Below are 25,728 nucleotides of genomic sequence, written 5' to 3' on the forward strand. Positions count from 1 at the left end.
CTTCCAAATTTAAGTGAGATAATCTATTTTATTTCTTCCTGCTAAAGAAACCTCTCACAGCTAGGGGGAAGAGTTCCTATAAATCTAAATTTACTTTGAAAATACCAAACAAGATTTTTGAAAACAGGCCAAGTTTTATAACATAACCACATTTTATACATTTCTCATACTTTGCAATCCCCAATGTACCTTAAGCTTCTAGGGTAGGAACTTCTCATGATTTTCTGGCTTTTATGAATATAACTAAGATAACTTAGGGACAACCCCCTCCAAATCTCCCAAATTATATAATTTGAGAGGAGAAAAGATGAAAGAAAATACATTTTCTATTACAAACTGGAATTTTACCATGTTCAGTTTAAGTCCCTGTATCTCATTGCCTTGTTTGACTTGTGTGAGGTCTCTACACTAATAAAACTTCCTGAAAGACCGTTCTCATCTCAAAAGCACCTTTGTTTTTTGTGGAAGGAAATTTATCTTCTCAGCATTTTTAGTTTTGAAATTACCTACTACTTCTTATTATAGGATGTCTGGCTCCAATTCTAGAACGAGTGTTTTCAATTAGCACCTAAAATTTTATTATGTATCTTCTTTACTAATCATTAAGTTGGCCAATCGTAAAAACTATGAATTGGACCAGGAAATATTTAATATCTACACAAGTAAATGTTTCTTTCCTTTTAGGGAGACTTGAAAAGTTTGTTTTCAGTTTTCAAAATACTTGCACTCAATCAAAATAGCTAAGATCACCTTACACCTTTTAGATGCTTTCAGAAAATGAAGGAATGTCTGCAATAATAGGCATTCCGTAGTTCCAAATTCAGTGAAAATTTAACTATGGAGCTTTTACATGAAAATGTTACAAAGTATTGCTTTGTTTTCAACGGAAGAATTTTTAAGATTAAAAAAATCACTTATTAATCTCATGGAATCATTCACTGATAATTAGAGACACACCAATCAACTAAAACCTGCAGGGCACTTAAGAGCAGTATGAAGAACAGATATCATTTAAAAATTAAAATTAACATAACATTCATTGGGAACAAAAATCTTGGGAGATTAGACTTATAGGGAAATAGTGAGAGAAAAGTGGTCCCCAAAGAGAACTTGCTGTTCTATTCTGGAAGCTTGTACGGAAAGCCAAAATGAAACTTGAAATATGATGGCATTCTTGACTCTGTCTTAATTAACCAAACAATATTTTATCCTTTTTTGGCTTCCCATAAATGCTATCCTCGTTATCTTCATCCCAATCAAAGGTGGCTCTACCCTTGTAAGCTTGACCCATCAATGGAAAACCCCTCTTCTAGTCTCTCTTTAGCACAGCTGAGAGAGCAAGGAGTTTTCCAACTAAAAAGCTAAGAGAAAGCAAGCAAACAAAAAAGATAACTAAAATACCCACAAGAATATAACAAGAGTTAACTTAACACAGGGCATATTTCAAATCACAGGATAATAGGCCCAAAAGACAAGGCCTCAAAATGACTGCCAGGGAATCCCAGACATTGACCATCGTGAAAACAGAGTCCCTCTCTGGAGACTGGGCAATTAAACCAAACTACAGCCGAGTCCTTCCAGAAAGGCCAAAGCATCCTGCTCATCCCAACTAAAAGTACCTCCAAGTTTTAATCACTGAGGCTATGGCTGTCTTTTGAGTACCCCCTGTCTCTCCCATCTTCTACACCTATGACAGACAGCGGAGACTCCAAGAGTTAACTCCCTTGGCAAATCTGTGGACAACTGTGAAGTTCATAGCCTGGTACCCTTGGTCACCATCCAAGTTTCCGTCTTCTCCTGTTATCTTATTCTCTCATTTTCACCACCTCTGCAGTGAGTTTTATCTCCTCCGATATAACCTCAGACAATTTTTTTGTGGTCCTCTTCACAAAATTTTTCACTGTGCCATCTGAACTACCTGTTCGCTGATTTGTAAAACTTCTTGATCCTCTATCTCTCTCAGATTTTCACCTTCACCTCCATGCATTAATAGAAATCTGGCTCTTCCCTGTGGGTTTGTGTAAGGGTGGAGAAAGAGTGAAAGTGAGAACACCTTCCCAGATATTCCAAATAATACCCAGAGCCTGACATGGAGCAGTTACTCAATAAATATTTTTGGAAAGAATTACATAGCCTCAAAACAAACCAAGCAAAGTTTTAAAAGGAAAACCAAAAAGTCCTATCCCATTGAATAGGAATTATGTTATCCAGTTTTCAAATGGAACCTTTAGAATTTCTTTCCATTTGACCAAGATGGCATTTAATAAGGACCTACTTCACAGGGATGTTGTAAGGATTAAATGAGTTAATACATTTAGAGTGTTGAGACCTGAACCTAGCATATGGTAAATGCCCAATAGATGTTATGTGAGATTTTCTGTAGCTGCCTCTCACTACTCTAACATCTCCTCCTTCAGAGATATTGTCTCCATCTCCCTTTGCCATTGTCTCATAGCAAGATCCTGGAACTTTTCTTCAATTGGAATGGATCCATCTTTGAAATCTGAAGTTCAAATATCTTTGAAATCTGAAGTTCAAATATCTGATCCTGCCATAACCTTGCATGGTTCCTACTCTTTTAATCAGTTTACAAACAACCTCTTCCTCCATTTCTATTACTCCTTTGCATCAACACTTATTTGTCTACCCTGCTTAGATTCCATGGCCCATAAGATACTTGCCAGTATCCTCACTTTTCTTGTCCCAGTGCCTTTCTGTTGCATTTGCCTAGGAAAACCTCAATTATTTATTGACATAATTGTGTGTGTATGTATATATATATATATATATCTTATAAAATCATGTACTCTTCCTTCCACACTCATATGAAATCAAGTTCAAACCATCCTAGAGATATTGGGATTTTCCTTTGGCTCATAATAACAGAAAGGAATGCTTAATTATTTTCACAACTGTCCTTAATATGCAACCATTTTGTGATAATGTTTTCACTAACTTTTAGCAGATTATTCAAATAATATCTGCAACTCCTTAAATGTATTACTTTTAAATACTTTTTAAAATATTGCAGTTATTATTTTAACTAATTAGAACAGAAAAATTTAGGGTAAAAAGTGCAAATATATCACAATTAAGGAGATAATGTTGGAACAAATTAAGTGCTGAAGCAGGTTAAATTATCCTCCAATTTAGAAATAGTTATTTTATTGGCATAAGTGTATTTAAGACAATTTGGTTTTACAAAAGGACTAGAAATTGCAATATCAGATTTGGAAAAGTGGATATATCTCACAGTTTTGGGTTTGGTTAGAAATTAATCTTAACTTTAAGTTCTTTTAGAAAAGGACTTTAGAGATTAAATTCACAAGAGTCCACAGAACTCACAGCTCAGACCAGACTTTTTGATTAGCAGCTCCCATTCTGCTTGCACTCTTCTGAGTTGGGAATGAAATCTGTGCAATAAGGGACTGCAAGTTTGGGATAAAATGGATTTTTAAATTTGCCACATACTTAGTGGCTTTGCAGTATTTGATGGACAAACTCCAGGAATTCTCCTTCATAGGTGTTCAAAGTGAGCACTAGGGGCAGGGTAGGCTTCTGTGTCCTCAGAGAGATGTTCATTCTAGGCGGTTCTATGGAAGGTTCAAAAGGCTTTCTTTTCTTGCCTTCTGCCCATAGAAACTTCCTTGTGAAATATGCTGATGGAGTAATTTAGAAATTCAACATGACATAGGAGCACTTATTAAATGTGTCACAGAACTTGTGGGTTGGTAGGTCTATTTGAAAATGAAGGCTCAGACACTTCTCTAATTAAGCTACTCAACTAGTTTGATCAATTCAGCAACAATTTCATGAACAAGAAATGAAAAGAAAAATTCCCTGCCTCATATATTCTAGAAAATATGCAAAAATATACATTCACTTCAAGTCATTAGTGAACCAAAGGGTCTTCTTCTTGTGTTAAATGATGACATGTTTATGTCAAGTCCATTCATGGTATTATTTGTCCATCTCACTGGTATAACCTTCATAGTTAAGGCAATAAGAAAAGACTATTATCTTTGAAATCTATTTCTTTGAACTATATTCTATTATTTTTGTCCTAACTTTAAAAATAAAAATCAAATCAAATAGCATTCGGGTGAGCAAGGCCCAGATTCATTGTTTCCACTAAATCGGGTTTCTCAACCTCAGCACTATTGACATTTTGGGCAGATTATTCTTTGCCGTGGGAGTTGTCCTGTGCATAGTAACAGGATGTTTAGTGGCATTCTTAGCCTCTCCATACTAGATGACAGTAGCACCTAATCCCCCAAATGTAGCAATCAAAAATGCCTTCAGACATTGCCAAATGTCCCTCTAGGAAAGGGAGAAGCATAATTGGCCCTAATTGAGAGCTACTATACCGTACTGAATGTGTATTTGGTGAGCCCCACATGTTAGACGTAGGACTGGATATTTGAGATCAAGATAAATACGGCAAAGGGAGTTGGGGAGTCTGGGAGAAAAAGAAACAATTACAATAATGATATCAGAGAGACCTGGGTGTGGACTCCAGCTCTGCCACCCACAGGTCCTGTGATCTTGAGCGCGTAGTTCATTTGCTCTAAGCCTCAGTTTCTTCCTTTGTTAAAAGAGGGGATTCATACTTCAAGGCTGTTGGAAAGATTAATTATAAAATGTGAAACAGCCTAACGTGAAGCCAGTGGGCCCTCAAAAAATTATAGTTTTTGTTATTATCTTAATAGAATTTTCTTTGAAACAAATTATTTTAGTGTAGTAGTTAAGAGAGTATACTTTAGGGCTAAAGTGCTTCAATTTAAATCTCTGTCTGCCAGCGAAATTTGCTTCTCAGATCCTTCAACTGTAAAATAAAGATAGTATAAAAATACTTACTTCATGAGGCAATTGTGACGATTGATTAAATGAGCTACTTGCATGTAAAACATCTGTAAACATTAGCTTTTACTCCCATAGTTAATCAATTTTAAGATACACATTTTTCATATTTTAAATCTCTGAAATTAGAAATCATCTATCAGAGATGGCATATCATAGTTGATTTGGCAATCTTTTTTCCGCTTAACTCAGAGAAAAAAATACTCTTGTATCTCACAAATAATTCTAACTTGAATTCAGTTACATATGGTATTATTATATGATTAAAAATGATTTAGGTTAAACAAATCTTTTGACTTCTCTATTTATTAAGGACAACATCATTCATCCAGGCACCCAACCTCAGAATAAACTTCAGTATTACTTTTAATCCCTCTTCTCCCATGAACCCTGACATAGAATCAATTACTAATTAAAAAAAACAACACATTTCTCTTTGTATTGCCACTTGCATTAATACCCGTGTTGGGGTATTCACAGGAAATACTCCAATGTAATCCACTAACTAGTTTTTAAACAACTTCCTACCAGGTATGCCTACCTCCAAACTTTCTCTGCTCCAAGCTACACTACATATAAATGTAAGAATCAATTTTCTAAACGTAGAAACAAGAATATATTTCTATTCAATGTGTTTAGTGAATTCCCCATTTCACAGTGTGTTCAGTATAAACACTTCACTTGGGATTAGAGGCTTTCATAATAAAGCCTCAACTAACCTTGCTGGCCTTAAGTGCCACTCCACTACGCTCCAGGGAAACTGAACCACAAATTGTTGGCCTACACTTTCCACCACCAGAGCTTTTTCATCCTGCTTCCATCTCTTAGAATAGTCTTCTTTCCACTTATAGAAATTCTATTCTTCCTTTCAGACCCGTTTCTAGTGTCACATGGGAATAGAGAAGCTTTTATTTTCTGAAACCCTAAAGAGTCTTGTACATCATAGTCTGTATATAATTTTCCTTATTTAATAATTAATGTTTTATATCTCATACTTTCTTCTAAAAGTCTTACTTTCCTTCTCAAATTCTTGAGAGCAAACTCCTTTTTTTTTAATATGCTGGGATATCAACACATAGAAGTGTTTGATTGATGTCTGTGGTTACTTTTGAAATAATTCATGAAATATAAATAATATTTTATTAGTCTACATTGAAGATTTTCATTATTCCTTTGAGATAATTGATATCTTACTATAAATTATGTTCAAAATATTTTCTTTCAGTCTCTATGAAATCTCAAATAAAGGTAAAATTCTTGATTGATTTTTTTGTTTCTGCTCTATGTGCTGTAAATATTTGGACAAAACTATTAGAAAATGTGAGTCAATGAATGGAATATTTAAGTTTTCATTGAACATTTTTTTATAACAAGCGCCATATGTTGTATGAATTGCAATGACACAGAATATTCAACCAGATATTCTTTATAAAAGTGCCAAATGCCTATATAGTCGAGGAAATGAGTTGAAAGATATTATAATAACCTTTGCAATTGTGACAGTTATGCTCATAAGAATAACTAGCAAAATTTCTGCACTGAGATTTTGTCACAAGGTTATTACATAGATCTTTGGTTTTTAATTTTTATAAAATTTTATATTTTGGCCACACTGCGCGGCTTACAGGATCTCAGTTCCCGACCAGGGATCGAACCTGGGCCACGGCACTGACAGAGCTGAACCCTAACCACTGGACAACCAGGGAACTCCTTAAGGCTATTCCACAGAGCTACATGATTGATCAATCACCTTCTCAGAAGAAACTTCTAGTACTTGTATTTATTGGCAAAGGTTCACTGTGCCCCAATCACAACTCTCCCTGTCTAAATATGGTCTTTTAGAATGAGGCTCCAATGAGTTAATACTGTGTACCAACTAAAATAGATTTCACTAAGAATTGTTTCTATTGTGGTGGAGTATATTCTTAGTGTGCTTTGGAAGCGTTCTCTTATCTTTTATCTCTGGCAATTGTATCTTTTTCACACACTAACAAAGATATAATCCTCATTCACATTGTCATTGTAATACTGGGTCTCAAGTCATTATTTGTTTTTTTTCCCTTTGTCTTTCAATTCATACCAGTTGATGTGAATATGTGGGTCAAGCAGCAACTTTCCCAAAGGGACTATTATAAGAAATAAAAAATATATATATGTTTGTAGAAAATATAAAGTCTGGAACACAGTCCTGCCTTCCAGTTTATAACCATCCATGGAACTGTTGATAATAAAATATTATCATGAAAATATTAAAAAAATACTCTTTTAGAAAATTCGAAAGTGCCCTGAGAATGAAAAGATGAGTTAAAGTGTCATGCCCTGGAAGAGTTCATAGTTCTAGTATTTATCCTTTACTCATGCTATTTAATTCACTTGGCAAACATTTCTTTAGCTTCTAATGTGTTTCTCGTGACTTTATTTTTTTTCCAGATACACTGTTGTGAAGAACACAGATATGTTGTTAAAATGTTCTGTGAGAATAAAGATAGTTATAAATTCTATTTCAATGGGCAGTGTAAAATAAATTTTTTACAGATGAAAATTTATTTGATATGATATAATGGATTTATTTATTGCTTATAAGTACCATTTTAATGAAGATTATAAAATCTTTATTACGTACTTTACCACACAGATATATTTTGTGACTTTCTGATGAAAGTGACACTTCTAAATGCTCCAGGCGTTTACTAAGCTGTATTTTCCTAATCTTCAATCCCAAATGGAAAATGGAAAAAAGTTGTTCCCATCCAGTACCTCAGAGTAGTGGTCAAGAGTGTGGACTTTGGAGCCAGAAATCCTAGACCCCTTACTAAGTGACTTGGTCATACTTAACCTCATTATACCTCATTTTTCCCATTTGTAATATTGGAATAATTATAGTATTTACATCAAGTCCTAAGGATGTGTATTAATGTAAAATGCCTAAAGTAGGTCTGATATAGAGTAAGCACTATGTAAATATAATTTATTAATATTATATTTATGGGAAAGGAAAATGCAATTAAAAACAACTCTTTTGATTCAGTACTAGACTTTTTAAATAAAGTCTAATAAACTTTTTAAGTAAAATTTTTAAATAGACATTTTAGATAAGCATTCAGGGTCAAAAACAATTTTGAATTAAAAAAAAGCCCATTTACACATAGAAATCTGAGAAGATATATGCAAAACGTAAAAAGTAGATACCATTGGTAATGGTTATATGAGTAATTTTAATATTCCTTTTTAGGCTCATTCATTTGAAAGCTTAGGGATTTTTTCCTCTAAAAATGTGTTATACTTTATAAATCGTTTTGCATCGTTGCCATTCATAGATTCATACCATTTTGGAATTTAATGGTACTGCAGAAACCATCCAAGGCAACTTACGCATTTTGCGGATGTGGACTGTGGTACTCAGACACGTAACATAAATTGTTTAAAATAACATCATGCGTTATGACAGGGCTGGGATAAGAATGTTGATCTCCTAAATTCTAGTTAACCTTGCAGCTCCACATTACGATTCAATTTATTAAGAATAACAACAGAAAAAAATAAACAAACAACCAGAACTGTATCTTAATTTGAAAAGCCTGTGGAGTAATTAATTCATCTAAGTGATTGTAACCCCAAATTGTCTTATAAAGGCCAGGATTTGTGTTGATACAGTCAATTACATAACTCTTCCCTTTATTTAGTTAAAGCAAGAACCCAGGTATGAGAAAGAGCGTCTCTAATGATAAACATCCAGTATATCCACCGTTGGGATACGGTGTGATGTGACAACTATCTCATGTCCTGGTAAGCCTTTGGTCTGTCCTCCTGTTTGGGCTAAGGTAAAATGTTGCCCTGGTCCCGACCTTAGCCTAGCTGAATGCTCTAATATGCCACACTTTGATGGACGAAGCACACCTGCTGTGGCTCCTGGTGGGACGACACTCACATGTCAGTGACAGGCGGCACTCAGACAGATCCTTTGCTTTGCAAACTGGCACCTGGTCTTGGCTCTGCCCTCACACAACACAAGAGCTGCCAGTTAATGGACAGCAGAGCATCTCTGACTTCAAGGCATTTCTTAGTCCAAGTGGTCCCAGCTTGTTAGTTGACCACTGGCCAGAACCCAAATTGCATGCCAGTTCCTGTATTGTTCCTTAGCAGAGATTCTCAACAGATGGGCCAGTGTGGTCACAGGACGAGGCAACTTGCACTCCCCACCCTAGGTGGCAATTAGTTTTGTGTTAACAGCAACTATTAGCACCTATTTGATGAAAACACAGAAAAAATACCATTTTGGCATCCCTCTGAAAATTGCTAATTAATTCTGTTTATAAACAAAATCTATATTTTCAGCTTCCAAGGAGGGAAGCTTGACCTGGTCCAAGTTTAGATTCTCAAAACACTGGGACATTTTATGTGAGGGTTATGCAATTGGTCTAAAAACTACCCTTAATAGTAATGCTATACAGTATTCCTATAAAGTCGCTCATAATATAGTGTTTCTAACCAATTATTTAAAATTTTATCTAAAATGTAAAATTTGTAAGGGGCTCAATTCCATAAACAATTCATAATCACATAATTACAGAGCCCATTAGTTTAAAATACAGGTTTCATGTTGGACAGATACTAAGTCAGGTCCTGGCCCTAACACATATTAATGTGTGTCTTTGGAAACAACTTCTTTAAGCTATTTCCACATACCTCAAATGGGAGTAATATTATTCTGGAACACTAAGCTTTAAAATAATGAAATTAATATATGCAAAAATCATTTAGAAGAATGCATGGCAAATAGTAAGTCCTCCAATAATACTTGCTTTAATCATTACATAATCTTCTTACAAAGATTATGAAAGATGGTGGTTTTCTTATTACCAGTGGACAAAGGATACAGGTAATGTGTGAAATTTGAAGTTCCCAACCCAGATAACTGATTGCACTGGGGTTAGAATATAATATCTGGACCATGTTCAATCTCCCAGAGGTAGAGAAGAGGGTGACAACTTTTAGGCTTGGCAAACGGGCTGGAAAAATTTATAAATAAACCAATATGATTTAAAAGAAAAAGTGATAACTCTTCAATCAATAATATTTTATGTGTTTCTTTGGAAATCAATTGGCCAGAGAGAGGAGAATTGTGATTATTTCATGAAAATTATATACTCTGTATTTTTTAGCATTAACTATGTTTTCTTTGTAGTTATCTACATAACTAATAAATACCACCAATCAGTAGGATTTATAAAACTGAGGCACCTGTTATGTACACCAACTGTACAGTGTTTACAGTACTCTGAATAAGTTATATCATTTTAATAACCCTTTGAATTAGAATGGATGGCATAATTATTCACCCTGTACAAATGAGTCAAAGTATAAGTTAATCATTAGTCCCAATGCATTGCTGGTCCATATCTTCAGGATGTAAAACACAAAGAGTTTAAATAGCTTCTTCAAGGTCACACTCCTAGTTAGTGGTAGAGAAATCTGTTGAACATCATTTCCAGAACATGCGAGTATAACTAAAGGGATAAATGATCAAACAGTGTCAGAACAAGGCTAAAATCCAACATCCCTGACAATGACCTAAATATTCTTTGTTATTGGTTGCTCTATTAAAAGATCCCACAATAATGGTCCAGGCAGTTCTAATTATTTTTTCAAGCAGAAATGGCTAAGACATCTGTATAGCTGAAAAATCATAGAATTTTCATTTACGCTTCTCCTTATATTTCTAAATCTTAGGGACCAGTCTATTGTTTCGAATGCCACATACAATATTTATATACATTGCTTTTCTCGTGCTCTCAGGTTTTATTCCTTCTTTTTTGAAAACCACTTTAATTGACCAATCTTGACCAGCCAACCTTATCAGCGTGGTTATTTATCATGAGCCCAAATTACCACATGTCCTTGAAACACACACTGTATGTGAAGAAGGCTGATCTCCTCAGCAGGGTAGCTTAGCACCTGTTCAGCGTCTCTGCATCCCAGAAGCACATGCTCTAAACAATGGAGCTCCCAAACAATTAATATAAGAACATTTTCCAGGGCTAAGCGAAAAGAGCCACTTAGTGTAAAAACGCCACAAAAAGGGGACTTGTAAGTGGTCCTATTCATTCCTTTTCTTAAGGAATCATGTATTTATGTGAATCTCACATTTCATGGAACTAAGAACTCTAAAAAGTCTCTCTTAAAATAGATTTGCACTTTAGAAAAAGGAATTTGTCAGTTGGTTCAGGAAAATTGATAGAATTTTGCACTATATATCTTGAAACTCTTTTTCTCTAGTCCCTTGTCTATTTTTATGAAATATTCATGAATTATATCCACTATGTGAAAGCCATCAACTGCATTTAGAATTCGCAGGCATACGTAAGAATGTAAATGACATATTTTATTTCTTTTTTTCTGTGACAAGCTATTATGAACATTCATTTCTCTACTCTAGATCCTTATTGAGAAAGTTAGTGTCACTTTAGAGTTAGTTTAGAAAATAAATAAAAATGAAATAAAAAATATCTTGGAACTCAATAGTGGTGGTATACTGATATATGATTGATGCAAGATGTTAAATTTCCTGTTTATAGTCCTTTAAAAGATTGCTAATAATTATCTGAAATACAAACTGTACAGACAAACCCAGATAAGAAAACATAGTTGAATTAATCATACTACTTCTTACCCAAATTCTGAGAAGAGATATTTTTATTCTCCTCACAAATATTAAATTGAACAGAATATTGTAGCGTTGGTAAATTTCAATTTTTATTGTTATGTCTTTGGTTGTAAATGATTAGTATTCTGTTTCTTTTATATTAGTACATGCTATTTTTCATAAAGTTTCAGCATATATATACTTTTTTCATGACAAAATATACAATATCCCTATGCTATGATGGAACATTGCCTCAGTTATTATAAATACTGGCAATTTCTATCACATGAAACACTTCGTGATAAGTACTAATTAGCAAAAAGCTCTAGGTTTGCCTGAGAAAAAAACATGTAGCACCCAAGCAAGACACTAGAATTACTTCAGCTTTAACTTTCATTAATGTATTCAGTATGTAAATACTTTCCTACATCACTCAATTTGATCAACATAAAATAAAAAATAATAACAGCATACTTACCTTGCTTAAAGTGACTTCTTTTTTCACAGACTATCAATGGCGCTTAATAAATACAATAGGCACTTAATAAATATAGGTAAACCTTAAAGTGTTTCTTCTACAATTTCAATTATGACTTGAAAAAACAGTTTTATTAAAACACATAATCATTATGATCTACAAAATGTCTTTCCCTTATCTCCTCATTTTGTTTCCCCTACCCACTTTATTTTCACAGTGGTGTGTAAAATTCTTATCCCTAATAAATGAGTCGTTGTGCGTTTATTTGAGCACATACGTATTGAGACTCTCTGGAGAAAAAGATATTGATACCTGGCACGATCACAAAAAAGGCAGTGACCTTTCTCTTCCTGAAATCGTCAGTTGTGAAATAGTAGTATTGTAAGATGTTTCTGCAAATGTAACCAAGCAGGATCCTATGGGGCCTTCCCATGACAAGCTCTCCCCCATATCCTCTGCTTTAGCTCCTCTCTGAAGTACCTAGATAACAGTACCTGATGCACATTTCCTGAGCTGTTTGAGAGATGTGAAAACCCCCCACCAACTGGAAGATGTTAACTACTTGATGGCCATAAGCACGTAGGTCCAGGCCTCCAGGAGACGAAGACTAATAATGTTAATCCCTGTGACATCAACCTGTTACCTCACCATCAGCCAGTTAGAGAATTGTGCATGAGCTGATCACATACCCTGCGACCCCCTCCCTCACCTGGCTTTTAAAAATGCTTTGCCAAAACCCATCGGGGGACCTTGGGGTTTTTTTAGAGCATGATGCACTCCTCTCCTTGCATGGCCCTGCAGTAAACCTTTCTCTGCTCCAAACTGCGACACTTAGGTTTGTTTGGCCTTGCTGTGTGTTGGACCACACAAGCAATTAACATTTTAAAAGTAGCATATATAAAATGAAGGCTCCTTCCTATTTTGTCCCTTTTTTATATGGAAAATGTCTAAATAAATAACTTTTCCCTGGTTGAGCATCTGGGTTATTGTTAGACTTGGGAATTGCTATTTACCAACCTCACCGAAATATTTATCTAATCAAAAAATGTCTTTAATAAAACTCACCAATGGTAAGTTGTAATTTCATTAACGATAGTTACTGAGAAAGGTCAGAAATTTAGGGCTAAATCAAAGAAAGAGGTATACGGGTACTACTTAAAAACTGTTTTCACAGTGAAGAAAAAAATACTCCTTTAATTCATCTCTGGGTACTGAAAGGTTGGCACAGATATCTTCTTCTGTGTTGAAAGTTTAAATAGCTATCACAGCATTTCATAAATTTAAACTTGAATTGAAAAGCTTTTCTTGTCTCCAAAAGAAAAATAGTCACATATTACTTACGTAGTAATTACAGGCTATGCAGCTGCCCGACAAAGTTTTACTATAAATGTGTTAAGCATGAACCACTACACAAACCTTATTCAAATTGCATTAAACGTTAAGCCAAAGAAATGTCATCCTCCACACCACTCCACACAATTGCTTGCACAAGAACAATGGCCATCTCCCTAGTCTGAGACCTAAATAGTGTAATAGAATCAATGCTGTTGATTTAGGCTATGGTTGGTTAAGTCATCACTGTTATTCCTCACCAAGCAAAAAGGTCTCCTTCCCCCTCATTATGCATATGTGAAGCTTATGCTAATGCATACAAATCTAAGAGTGAATAAGCTTCTTTGAAATACCATTTAAAGATTGAGATTTCAAGAAGAAGTACATGGCTTCTATCATGATAAAAGTACTGACCTCAATTTCTACATTGCACTGATCCTTGCTTTAAGCCTTTCTAACATACAATTTAAAGCTTACGCAGCATTTCCATTTGCCTAAGACTTTAAAAATATTTAGCTGGTCACACAAAGCACTGTAGTCATATCATGCCAGTAACAGAAGAATAAAGAGGACAAACTTACGAAATGTTTTAAGGAAAGCTGGTAGAGGTACGATTTCGAAAAATTTCAACTTCGTCTTTTAGAGGCCTTTATATCAGCCATTCTAAATAGGCAGTTTTAAGGCTGTTGTTTGATTTGTATGTATTATTTGAGCTCGGAAGCAAATGAATACGGCAAGATTTGGAGAATATTGTGGCAAACAAAGCTGTCAGGTTTAACGACCTAACACCTAGAGCAATCTGGGAACAAATCGAACTGGGCTTAAGTTGTATTTTACCTTAATTCAAAGACCTAGACGCATTAAAATGTAATACACCCTTACCACTTTCTATTTTCTCAACTTTTGTCAATAGGATCCTATTTAATGATTAAAAATATCAGGATCACCAGGGATGTAATGTGAATATCATGTAACCCCTGCTAATCATGTGACAAAAAGGGCACTCTCCATGACTTTCTTCCTGAAGTCCCAGAAAGCCAGTCTAATCATGAGAAAACACTAGACAATCCCAAGTTTGGGGAACATTCTTAGGATACCTGTCCAGAACAGTCTTAGGATACTTAAGACTTGTCAAGGTCATAAAAACAAGGAAAGACTGAGAACCTGTCAAAGAACAGAGGAGACTGGGAAAACATGACAACTTAATGCAATATCCTATAATATCCAACTAAAATACCCCAGGTAGGATCCTGGAGAAAAAGGAAGACTGGTGAAATCAAAATAACATATGAACTTTAATTATCATGTATCAGCATTTGTCTATTATGAGTTACAAATCTTTCATATTTGTGTAAGATGTTAACAATAGGGGAAACCAGGTATAGGGTATGTGGGAATTCTCTGTACTATCTCTGAAACTTTCTGTAAATACGAAATTATTCCAAAATGCAAGATTTTTTATGGACAGGCTTTTTATTTCTACTAATTGAAAATTAATCTTTGTCTACACTAATTTTACAGTATAATTCATCTCTTAGTCTTACATCAGCATTTTAAAATTATACACAAAATGCCCTCAAATTTGTGGAAAGTTATTGAGTATACACAGAAGATGGACTCCAATACCTCAATTCCATCACCTCTACTTGCTTTTCAACCTGCTTCTCCACTGAGAAAGTTTGAGGAGGCTCACATTCACTAACCTCTCCTAATAACATGCTTTAAAACTAGGTGTCTGACAGCAAAGTGAGAAAAGAAACATAGTCAACTTTCCCTACAATTTATGCCGAAAAGCTAAGCAAAGTAAAATTTTCACTTGTCTCTTTCCTATAGATTGCAAAGAACCTGTCACTATTAAAAACGTTTGGTCCATTTGAAGCCAGTGCTGTTGATGATATGACTTTAGAAAGTATAGTATCAGAGACCTAGGGATATGTAAAAATGAGATTTTGAAATGAATGTATAAATTCAAGAAAGAATCGATAGCAGTGCCAGTGAAAGCACAAAGAAACTCAATTTGATTTCTGTGAAAGCATGTTTACTTTCAGTCAGTTGAATGAAACCTAATTTCTTTTTTAGGAAAGAAAATTGGCAAAAAAGCAGGATGTGAAATTTTTTGCAGACCCTCATTGTAGTAGGTGTGATGGCTGTAGTTTCAGAAGGTAGGACTAGGATGAAGTCAAAAGAAATCTTATAGTTAAATACGCTTGTTACATAGAAAAAAAATACTTGAATGATTTATTTGATCATAAAAGGCAAGGTCCTGGGAGAATTTAGACTACAAAAAAGTTTTATTTTTATTTTTATAAAAGATGACAAGCATTTCTGGACTTACCCTAGAGAGCTGAGAGATTGGGTTTTGGGTTTGGTGATAAGAATAGAAAAGAGTTGGAAGAGAAGATCTCCATGAAGACATGGCAAGTGAGAAAGTGACAGGAAGTCCTTAAGTGAAAAATTCCTTATGTGGATAGCCATGTGCCTTTTCCTTATTGTATTGAATGAGATCCATTGTTTATTGCAGACCCTACAGTCTGCTACACCCAGTAGCCATGGCAACAGAGCAGTAGTTGAAGGGGGCATTTGGGATGGGTGGGTCATTAGAAATTCAGCAGGAACAGAATGGCAGGCCTAGATGGGGCCAGGAGAAGAGAGTGCCTTAGGAATCCTTGATATTGGGGCATAATAGATGGAGTGGAGGGTCAGGCATTTATGTGAAAATTCAATGAAACAGTGACATCAAAAGCCTGGAGGACTTCAGTATATAAAACAGCAGATATCTGGCTTTCATATATAAAAATCATGTGTGAAAATCACATACCAGGATATGAGTGTTTGGTGGTACAATGGAGGCTGTCTTTTTCTTTTATAATTATTCAATGGTTATCTAACAATTTTCCATCCATATAATGCTCTTACCTTCCTCTTGGCAAGTCTGCGTCATCCTTTTTCCACCGCACAGTTGGTTGAGGATCTCCTTGGACCTGACAACGAAACTCTACAGCTTCTTCCTCCAGCACCACCTGGTTAATTGGCCTCCTGAGAAATGCGGGTCGTTCTTAGGAAAAAAAAAAAAAAAAAAAAGTAAAATAAAATGAATGTTGTGCATACTTCAAGTGCATTAAGAAAAAAAAGCATAGAAAATATGTGGTTTATTTTTGGTACATAGGTACCTAATTTTATAGCTCAACTATGTCTTGATAAGGCCCTACAGATCCAATGTAATTGTATAAGAGAAAATATTTTTGGAACACATAAATAACTACGGTTTGCATATAAACCCATACAATCTGTTGGAAAATATTAAATTGACTCTTCTGTGAATTTCTGAACTAAATCATGTGGAACTTGTCATTAAAAAAACCCTGAACAATGAATTCCAAAGAAACAAGGAAAGAGATGATTATCTTAATCCATTAAAATGACTCAGAGTGGGAAAACTGAAAGTTGAAACTAATGGAAAATATCAAAAAGGAAACAAATATTAATATTCCATCAAGAATGCTAGAGAAAACTAAAAACGTTGTGCTCTCAAGATGAGTATTATCTAAATTTTCTCACTAAGCCTATCCATTTGATAAGGACCCAATACTTCCATGAATATTTTCACTTCATATATGATTTTTTTGTGTGTCTTAAATTTTTTAAAAATCTGTCAATCTAATTTTTCTTAAATAAAAAACACTATCATTATTAATTATTGTAAACTATTTACTGTCACATACTTTTCTAAGGCTACTTCTAATTATCTTCTCCTAAGTGTTCCAGATACTTGCCCATTTTTATTTACTTAACTTTTCTGTTTGTTTATTTCTCTAGTATTCTGTTTTAGTGTTTCCGTCCTTTAGTCTTTTGTTGTTAATCTGTACCTAGCACTGTTAATCTGCATTCTAACACTCTTCTAAATAAAGCCTGGAAAAAATAAATTCCTGTCCATAAGAATCTTACTATTGAAGAGAGGTATAAAACAAAATGCAGTTTTACATATCTGTAAACACTTCAATCTCTTGTCTAGTTTCCTCTCTTTTTTATAATGATCTGATTCTGATACAGGAAAAACCACCATTTAACTTTTTCTTAGCCCATGTCTCTCAATCATAGGCAAGTCCAATATTGCTACTTATCGAAGTAGGAAGAGAAGTCAAGGAAAAGAAGAATGAAATCCACAGGGAGTTGACACAATTTATGGCCATATGGCCATATTTAGTCACTTAGAACTTTAGTTTCAAACCCAATTTAAGAATGTGAATACAGTGGCACAAAAATTGAAACATATTTAGCAAGAAATCTTTAAGGAAAATAAATCACATCAAATAACATATGCTGAGTATAGACTGGAAGTATATGATTTTACTGACTAAATAAAGACCCATATTTATGAAACAAATGTGTAAGCTACAAAAGCATATTTTACTGCAATAAAGTCAACCATCATTGGTATTCAGAAGGAAGACAACTGCATCTGTCCACAGGGCAGCTGACAGTAGGGATCAAAATTTTCTTTAAACACAGACAGACCTGCACATGCTCAAGTATCTGTACACTGGGGCCCCCAAACCCCAAGCCGTAAAACAAGGCTCATGGACTTTATCATGGAGAGGTTTTCTAATGCAGGATTTAGAAATAATCCATATAGACTTGAGGGAAAAGTTTGCTTCAAAAGATTTTAGGTGGTCAGAAACAATTAGCAGCTAAGTGTGCCCCTTTGACCACAGAACAAATCTGCAAGTTGGATAGAATTACTTAGTGTTCTCCTTTGACCACTGGACACTGTGTGCTTCAAACTATCTTAGTGCCTGCATAGTTCATATTGAGCTACTGTTTTTGGCAGTATATAGGCAATAGGATCAGTATCTTCTTACGAGTGTTTGGAATATTAACAGAAAAAGATGAGTCATTAGCATAGAAAGCAGGATTGATTTCTTCTTTGCTATCACTTAGGGATATTCATCCAGCTCATCCAAAAGCTGCAGTAACCCAATATTAAAAGAGATCCAAGCCACTGCTGATATCACTAATGAATGAGAAATCGTGTGTCAGGCTATCCCTCCTGTTCCCTCCGATTTTAAAGGGGGAATTGTCCTAAAACTTGGCATACGGATGAGTAAGCTAAGAGAAGTCTTTCCCTCATCCACTCATTCATTCAGCACATGTTAATGCAGCTTCTCCTATGCCAGGTTTCTAGCTTGGTAGCTGGTGAAGAGCCAGCAGCTTGGTTTCATCAGAAAAGTGGTGAGAGATGAAACTAGTTAGTTGGTAAATGGTGAGACAATGATGGGCCTTCTATATCATGTCAAGGAATGTGAGCTCTGCCCTAAAGGTGATAGAGAGATGTTGAAAGATTTTAACTAAGGCAGCAGCATTTTTAATAAGCATATGAAAATGATCATGTTGGCAGATCTGTGAAAAATGAATTAGAAGAGAATATGAAGCAGTGAATTAGGTCAAACAGTTATTGTAAGAAATTATTTCAGCTTAGAACTGACAGTGGTTCTAGGGATATGGAAGAGGGAACAGAATGAAGAGATACCAGAACTGGGTGATCAATCAGATGTGGAAGGAAAGTCTAGAAAGATTCTAAAATTTCCATTTGGCAAACTGGAACAAAGTGGCAGGTAAAGTATGGATATGGTATGTGACTGTGTCAATCCTTTCATTGCAGATATGGTAGATATGAAAAAAATGGACCCCTTACACTTAACCCATTGTTAGTCTTCTGTTACTTGAAGTCAAATGCATTCATAATTAATATGGTAAAGGAGGCTACTTATATTATAGAGAGGAGAAAATAAATATGATTACGTCTATAGACATAGAGAACCTGTTGGATTAAAAAAATTCTAAATAAGAAGGAATCACAAGAAACTTCTTAAGTATAATGAAGATATTTCATCAGAAACTAAATGCAAAAATTATTCTTTAAAAGTAATATACTAAAGTCATGCCTAATACAATCAGGAACAAAATGGACATGCTGACATTAATAATCAGTAAGAAAAAGAAGGAAAGTGTGAGTATTGGAGAAGAACCAAAATAGTCATTACTTGCAGACACTCCACAATACAAATAATACAGAACAGTAACTTCGATCATTGATAACTGCAACAAAAGATAAGAACAACATAGGATCATGGCAGCAATGCTGGCAGTATTGGAAAATCGGGGATTTTAGGATAAATTGTGGCAAAATCATACCTTGGGATGTTAATGCTATCTCTGTATCTATCTCTCTAACATGGAAATTTTTCATGGCATGATGCTGACTACAAAGTAAATTGCATAAGAGTATATAGATTAGTTCCACTACCTTGGGATGTTAATGCTATCTCTGTATCTATCTAACATGGAAATTTTTCATGGCATGATGCTGACTACAAAGTAAATTGCATAAGAGTATATAGTTTAGTTCCACTAAAATACACATGAATATCTTCAGGCAAAGTTATTGTATGTTTCCTTTAACATGCCACCAGTCACAAAATTGCAACATATGAGTATAATTAATTCAAAGAGCAAACTTTGAAAGAGTTGCCACAAAACTAAAATTGTCCCTTCGTTCAGAGGACACCATTAGGGTCCTTGAGGATTTTTTTGGTTATCATACCTGTTCTAAGTCCCACTATTTTGTATGGAGACACGTGGAAGCACCTGATTTACAATTTCAAGAAGGAAGAAAGTTATGGGGTTCCCTGCTGCTGTTCTGATGAACTCAGTAGGGGTGGAGAACTTTGCAACGAACTTTGTCTATTCTCTTCTGCCCTCAAGCAGAGTTTAGTTGCCAAGCAACTAGATAACCACAGGAGACTATGTGGTATAGAATTTTTGGAAGCCTAACATTGGTTTATGGTGGAAAATGCAATTCAATTGATTTAAAAAAACGGACAATGCAAAGAATAACCCAGAAGAAAGTCATTTGCATATACATGGCACATCAGAAAGGGTTTTATACCTGAATGTACCTGAGGTTGTGCCTTCCAACAAAGTAACATTGAAATTTACCAATTCGTTGGAATTTGGTCACAACTTTTAAAAAATTGTTCTGAGAATTTCCATAGCGCCTGTTGCAGCAATTATCTCTAAATTATGTTATTCATTATGTCAGTTGTTTTCTGCTAATTATATTAAGTTCATCTTCTACTTTGTAATTTTAACAGCTCACAAAAAAACAGTATGTTAAAAACTGTAGGTTTGCTTAACGTTTATTTAGATGGAAAGACAGTTTTTGGTAGGAATTATTTTCAGTTTACTTAACTCGACTTTATTTCCAGAAAATCTGAGAATCAAAAATATGAGTATTAAAGACTAAATAAGTTATACAGGCAGAAATGTATTTTTAAATGCTTTGCCTTTGCAGAGGTTACTGCTACCATAGCTAAACACAAAACCACACCCCTTTCAGACACAAATTACAAAAATTACAAGGAATTATCTTGGGGTTTATTGTTTTGTGTCAAAATCATCTGCAAATAATGTAGTTAGAAGGATTAGAAAGTAAGATGACAAGAAAAGCATCCAGCAAGTCGATAACTGACCACATTCAATACCCATCAATGCCCCGTGAAGTTTGTACTCCATGAAGCTCTGGACAACTACAATAAATATACATGAAACATCTTGAACTACTGACTAACAAGCAAACCACATTTTAAGGCATGTCAAAATAAGGTCACTGATTTTTCTATATTGTTACCTTATGGCTGATCACACATTGAAACACGGGTAGACATCTCAAGGGCTATTTGCTGAAGGTTTATCAATGAGATTAGAGTCCCTCTGAATGGCCCGATCCTTAATTAGATAGCCATTGCGTGATCAGAGGCAATGTCTTTGCCAATGCAATTAACATTTTTTTTATTGTGAGATTAACTGGATTTGAATCACTTGCATAGTTTGCTTATAAGATTAATCTCTCTTGAGATAGCAGTGTTCTTTGGCAGCGTGGTACTATGTAAAGTACAGGTCTCAAGTAGCCAGGTTAATTTAGTTCCAAATTGCCATTGTGGAAATTCCAGCTTTGTATGCAACTGTAATAAAATCAAATGCCAAGTCTCCTTGTGGTTACGTTAATAATATTCAGAAATCAAAATATTCACTTCAACCCCAAAACCATAAATCTGAAATGTGGTTGCATAATATCTCTTAACTTTCTTACTTACATGCTACAATGAAGGAAATTAAGTGTTCAGAGAACAAATTTCTTTCAACTGTATTCAGTCATTGACTATGGCTGTAAAATTGGTAAAGGCTATGCTGTGACAGGTATTACTAGGACAACCTTAACAATTTAAAAATAAACTTTGCTTGACATTATAAAAGTAGCATTATGGCAATAATTATATAGGTAGAGTCCTTTAAATCCTCTAAGACCAAAGCTATGCAGTAAAAGCACATGAGACCTAACCACTGCTTGTAAATCTTATCTTAACTTCAGTTGACCCAGAAGGATCTGCCACCCAGTAGTGTCTATTAAACTGGAAAGTGAGATGGCTAGTCGTAGTATGTCTCCTTTTTTAAATGGGTATCTGTGAGGGGCAGGGGGTTATGATAGCCACTGAATGCGAATTATTGTGCCTTTCCAATATAGACTGGATGATAATGATCAGTCTGCCTGACTGGGATTAAATAAATCCTTGCTGCACTAATTTCTCTTCTTGCCAAGAATTTTCTTTGTCTGAAAGAAACCATCCTGTGAAGCAAAAGCAAACATAGGTAAGTATTCTCAGAGGGAAAAGAATGCCTTTCTCACCATGCTTTAGAGGCAAAGTTTCGTGTTATTGCTGATATAATATGATATGAGAGTCATACTGAAAGCAGGGGACCTGACTATTCATTTCCCTAACTCTATTTAAACACTCAGAGCCTGGCACATAGTAGGTGTCCAAAAGATATTTATTAAATAAGTGAACAAATGAGAAATATTTTGCTGTTTTAAAGGTTGTAAGTTAATATTATTTAAAAGAACTAAATTGCTCTTAACAATCACCTTGATTTTAATAACACCTTATGTTTTAAATTCTTAAATGAAGGCCACAAGTTATCAATAACACACAGATATTTCCTAAGGTTTGGTTCTGAGATTTCTTTCCTCATAGCTTTGTCTCACAGTATCTCAACTACACTCAGGCCATCAACTATTATCTCTCACTCAATAACTGAATATCAATATAACCAGACCCAACCTCTATCCTCATCCCAAAGAAAACAGTCATTTGAAGAAAGCATCCAGTGTAAAAGACAGAACAATGCAGGCGAGAGGTCAGGGAAAGGAACTTAGAAGAAAAGGAGGAATGCATCATGAGAAAATTTTATTTAAAAAAAAGAATATTGTTAAAATCCTGAGATGCAAGATAAGTTAAAACATCCATGAAATAAGAACAAGATGCTATAAATAAGGAATATTTCAAGAAAAGAAAGATCTAGGAGATTTAACGTCTCATTAATGAATTTATGCTCGACAGAGAAATGGAATAGAAAAAATGGACAGTATATTTCATTGACTTGTATGAATAGAGCGTTTTTAGATTGAGATTGCTCAGTAAGTGTCCAACCAGTAAAAGAAAAAAAGTGCCAAAATGAGGCATGGTATTGAAACATTTCAGAACCATGGGATAAAGAGAAGGTACTAAGTAAAGTTTGGAAAGAGAAAAAAAAAGGAAAATGATCGCATAGGGATCAAAAGTTCAGTAGACTCCTCAACAGTAACGATGGAAGCAAAATGATATCGAAGTGGCGACCTTAATATTTTGAGCAAAAATATTTTTTTAAACTTGAATTCTATAACCAGCCGAAGTATCCATTAAGTTTGGATTGAATAAAGATAGCTTGGTCTGGAATGTGCTCTAGGCTCTAGTCAAGGAGACATCAGGAGAGAAACACTGTTCTGAATATAGGAGTTAAACAAGAAAAAAAAATACAGGATATAGGAAACAGGGAATCCAGCATCAAAGGAAAGGGAAGATGAATATCAGAAAGAAGTTTCTGGGGTAGATCTAAATAGAATCCAGCCTGGTTGGACTGGGCAGAAGTCTGACGCCTCCAGGATGGCTGTAGCAAGGGTAGACTTAATAGCTAAATAGAATTTAGAGAATTTTAAACCTTCTGTTGAAGATTTCAAGAAGAATTCATGACAGGCACAGATAAACATAAGTAAAAGGAAAAATGGATTTATTATTAATTCAAAGAAGACCAAATATAGTGCCAGAAAAGTAATGCCATTATAATAGCATAACACTTAGCTCACAGTCAATATTTACAAGGTTATAATAACTTAAATTCTAAATATTAATATAGTCAATGTTTCTAAAGTCAATATACTGAAAAGACAAAGAAGGGAAAAGACAAAAAGAAGGGAAAGTACAGGTGAGAAGTTGGGGAAGGGAGTATAAGAGGGCCAAATCATCATCTTCCAAAATAAGAAGTTAAAATGTATAAAATTGCAGAATAAGCACATAGATATATGGAAATAAATCCCAGAAGAAAAAGATAAAACAGGCTTACAGGAATGTTCAAAGATGAGAAATGTGTGTGTGTGTGTATGTGTGTTGGGAGGAGGGGAGGTTGCAAGCTCTTTCTGTATTTCATCATAAGTTTTGCAATACTTCTAATGTCTATTAGAAATGTAACACAGAAAATTTTTTTTCATGTATTACTTTTACAAACATTTAAAAATAATTAGGAAACAATTCTTATTTTTAGTTGCTTTTTAATGATAGTTAAATTCTAGATAACAGACATCCCAAATCTACCCATAACTGGAAATTTAATTATGTACTTCAACTCTAGTTTCTCTGTCTTCAGGATCTCTAGAATTTAATTAACATATGTAAATTGCTACAAAGTATTCTTTATGAAGACATCTAGACTGTGCCATAGATTTTAGTGTCCTTCTGCACTGTGATGCCTACTTCTAATTTTTAGATTTGGTACTGCCACCTAACTAGGATGCTACTTTATGGTCAGCAAATATTAAAGAAGAACAAACAGCATAAATGACTCAGAGAGTATGGCAGAGTAACATTTTGAAAATTAAGTCACACCGATTAAGACTTTTCCTAAAGCACAGATTTTTAAAGCATAATTTGCAATTTTCAAACTAAAAAACTTCTAAGTCCAATCCCACTTATTAAAGAGTCAAAATACTTGCAGATGGCTATTGTATTGGTAAAGACCCTTTAATCTTTTCATTGGTTTCCTTGCCATTATAAGTGAATTATATTTTTGAACAATTAAATATCATCAGTTACTTTTTCTGTATTATATATCTTAAAGATGGAGTTGCAAAGGACATTTAAAAACTTCCATTTAAAAGCTGGAAGAGTACAGAGTTGTCATAGTAGCCAGAGTTTTAAAGGCAGAAGTGTTGCTACATGAAAATAGAATTGAGAGAGGAGAGGTAAACTGTCACTAACCAGCTTTACATTTATAAACCTCCCACCAGAGATAGAATATCTAACAACGATGAAATACAGATAGGTTTACTAGAAAACATTTTCTGGATACAGAGCATCAAAATAAACTAAAGAAGGCCTCATTATACATAGCACACTAGTTATTTTATTTTCTCTAAGAATTGGGGAATCAAGGTACAGGAGGGGGTCTTTCCCATGCAATACTTGTCACAATCTTGATTTAGACCATCACTACTCTTTTTATGTTTTATTTCTAGGTTTGGATGTTGTTTTCTTATCAATTATGGAATTTTAGTTTTTCCCTCAACTTAATATTGTACTTAGGTCAGTTCTGACTAGTTTACACCATGAGATAAACGTTTCTCAGTTTCCTAAACAAATTGTTCCAGAAGAACTGCCTGTAGACAAATTCAATCTTTTTGGTTTATAGCTACTTTCAAAATAATTTAGAAGTCCCCCCTGTAACTCCTGACATATTTAGGGATATCCTTCAGTTCTCATCATATTTTTAGAGAAAGTAGGGTGAATATTTCATAACACAAGTCACATTTGGTAAGTCTAATTGCTTGGGTAATAACACTAAACCCTTTCAATTTTCTTCTGAAGGCAATATATACTGCTGTAATGAAACATTTTTCTGTTCCAAAGCTGGTGGTAGCTACAGAAGAATAGAGATGAGTGTTTCTTTAAATAGAATAGCTGTACTTGTGGGTTTTCAATGCTAATGTTCAGTGACCGCTAATTTCATATCTTAGCAGGCAAAACTGTATTTTATTCATTACGGAGTGAAGCACATTTTGAGACTCTTATAGATAGATAACTGCATGAAATGTAAGGGCAAACTGATATTGTCTGAGCTCTCTGTAGGACAGAAATTTACATGCATACTTTGAACAGTTTTATTTTTACTGTTCAATTCCTTTAATGAATTATGGGATCCTGGTTTTGTCATTTGGGACTTCAAGCTGCTTAGTATCCACAAGGAGTATTACCAGAGATTACCTGATACT

At 34.6% G+C, this 25,728-nt stretch overlaps 1 protein-coding gene across 9 annotated transcripts in view; it reads right to left on the reverse strand.

Annotated features, from left to right (window-relative positions):
- The window catches only part of ROBO2 (roundabout guidance receptor 2), a 1,654,833-nt gene that overhangs the window by 133,160 nt on the left and 1,495,945 nt on the right, over positions 1 to 25,728 (reverse strand). For all 9 annotated transcript variants that reach the window (XM_049710547.1, XM_049710548.1, XM_049710544.1 and 6 more), the window contains one exon: positions 16,230 to 16,368. In XM_049710547.1, the coding sequence (XP_049566504.1) occupies positions 16,230 to 16,368 (139 nt within the window). The remainder of the gene's footprint in view (positions 1 to 16,229; positions 16,369 to 25,728) is intronic.

This window comes from Orcinus orca, chromosome 5 (assembly GCF_937001465.1).
Source record: "Orcinus orca chromosome 5, mOrcOrc1.1, whole genome shotgun sequence".
NCBI classification, from domain to species: domain Eukaryota; kingdom Metazoa; phylum Chordata; class Mammalia; order Artiodactyla; family Delphinidae; genus Orcinus; species Orcinus orca.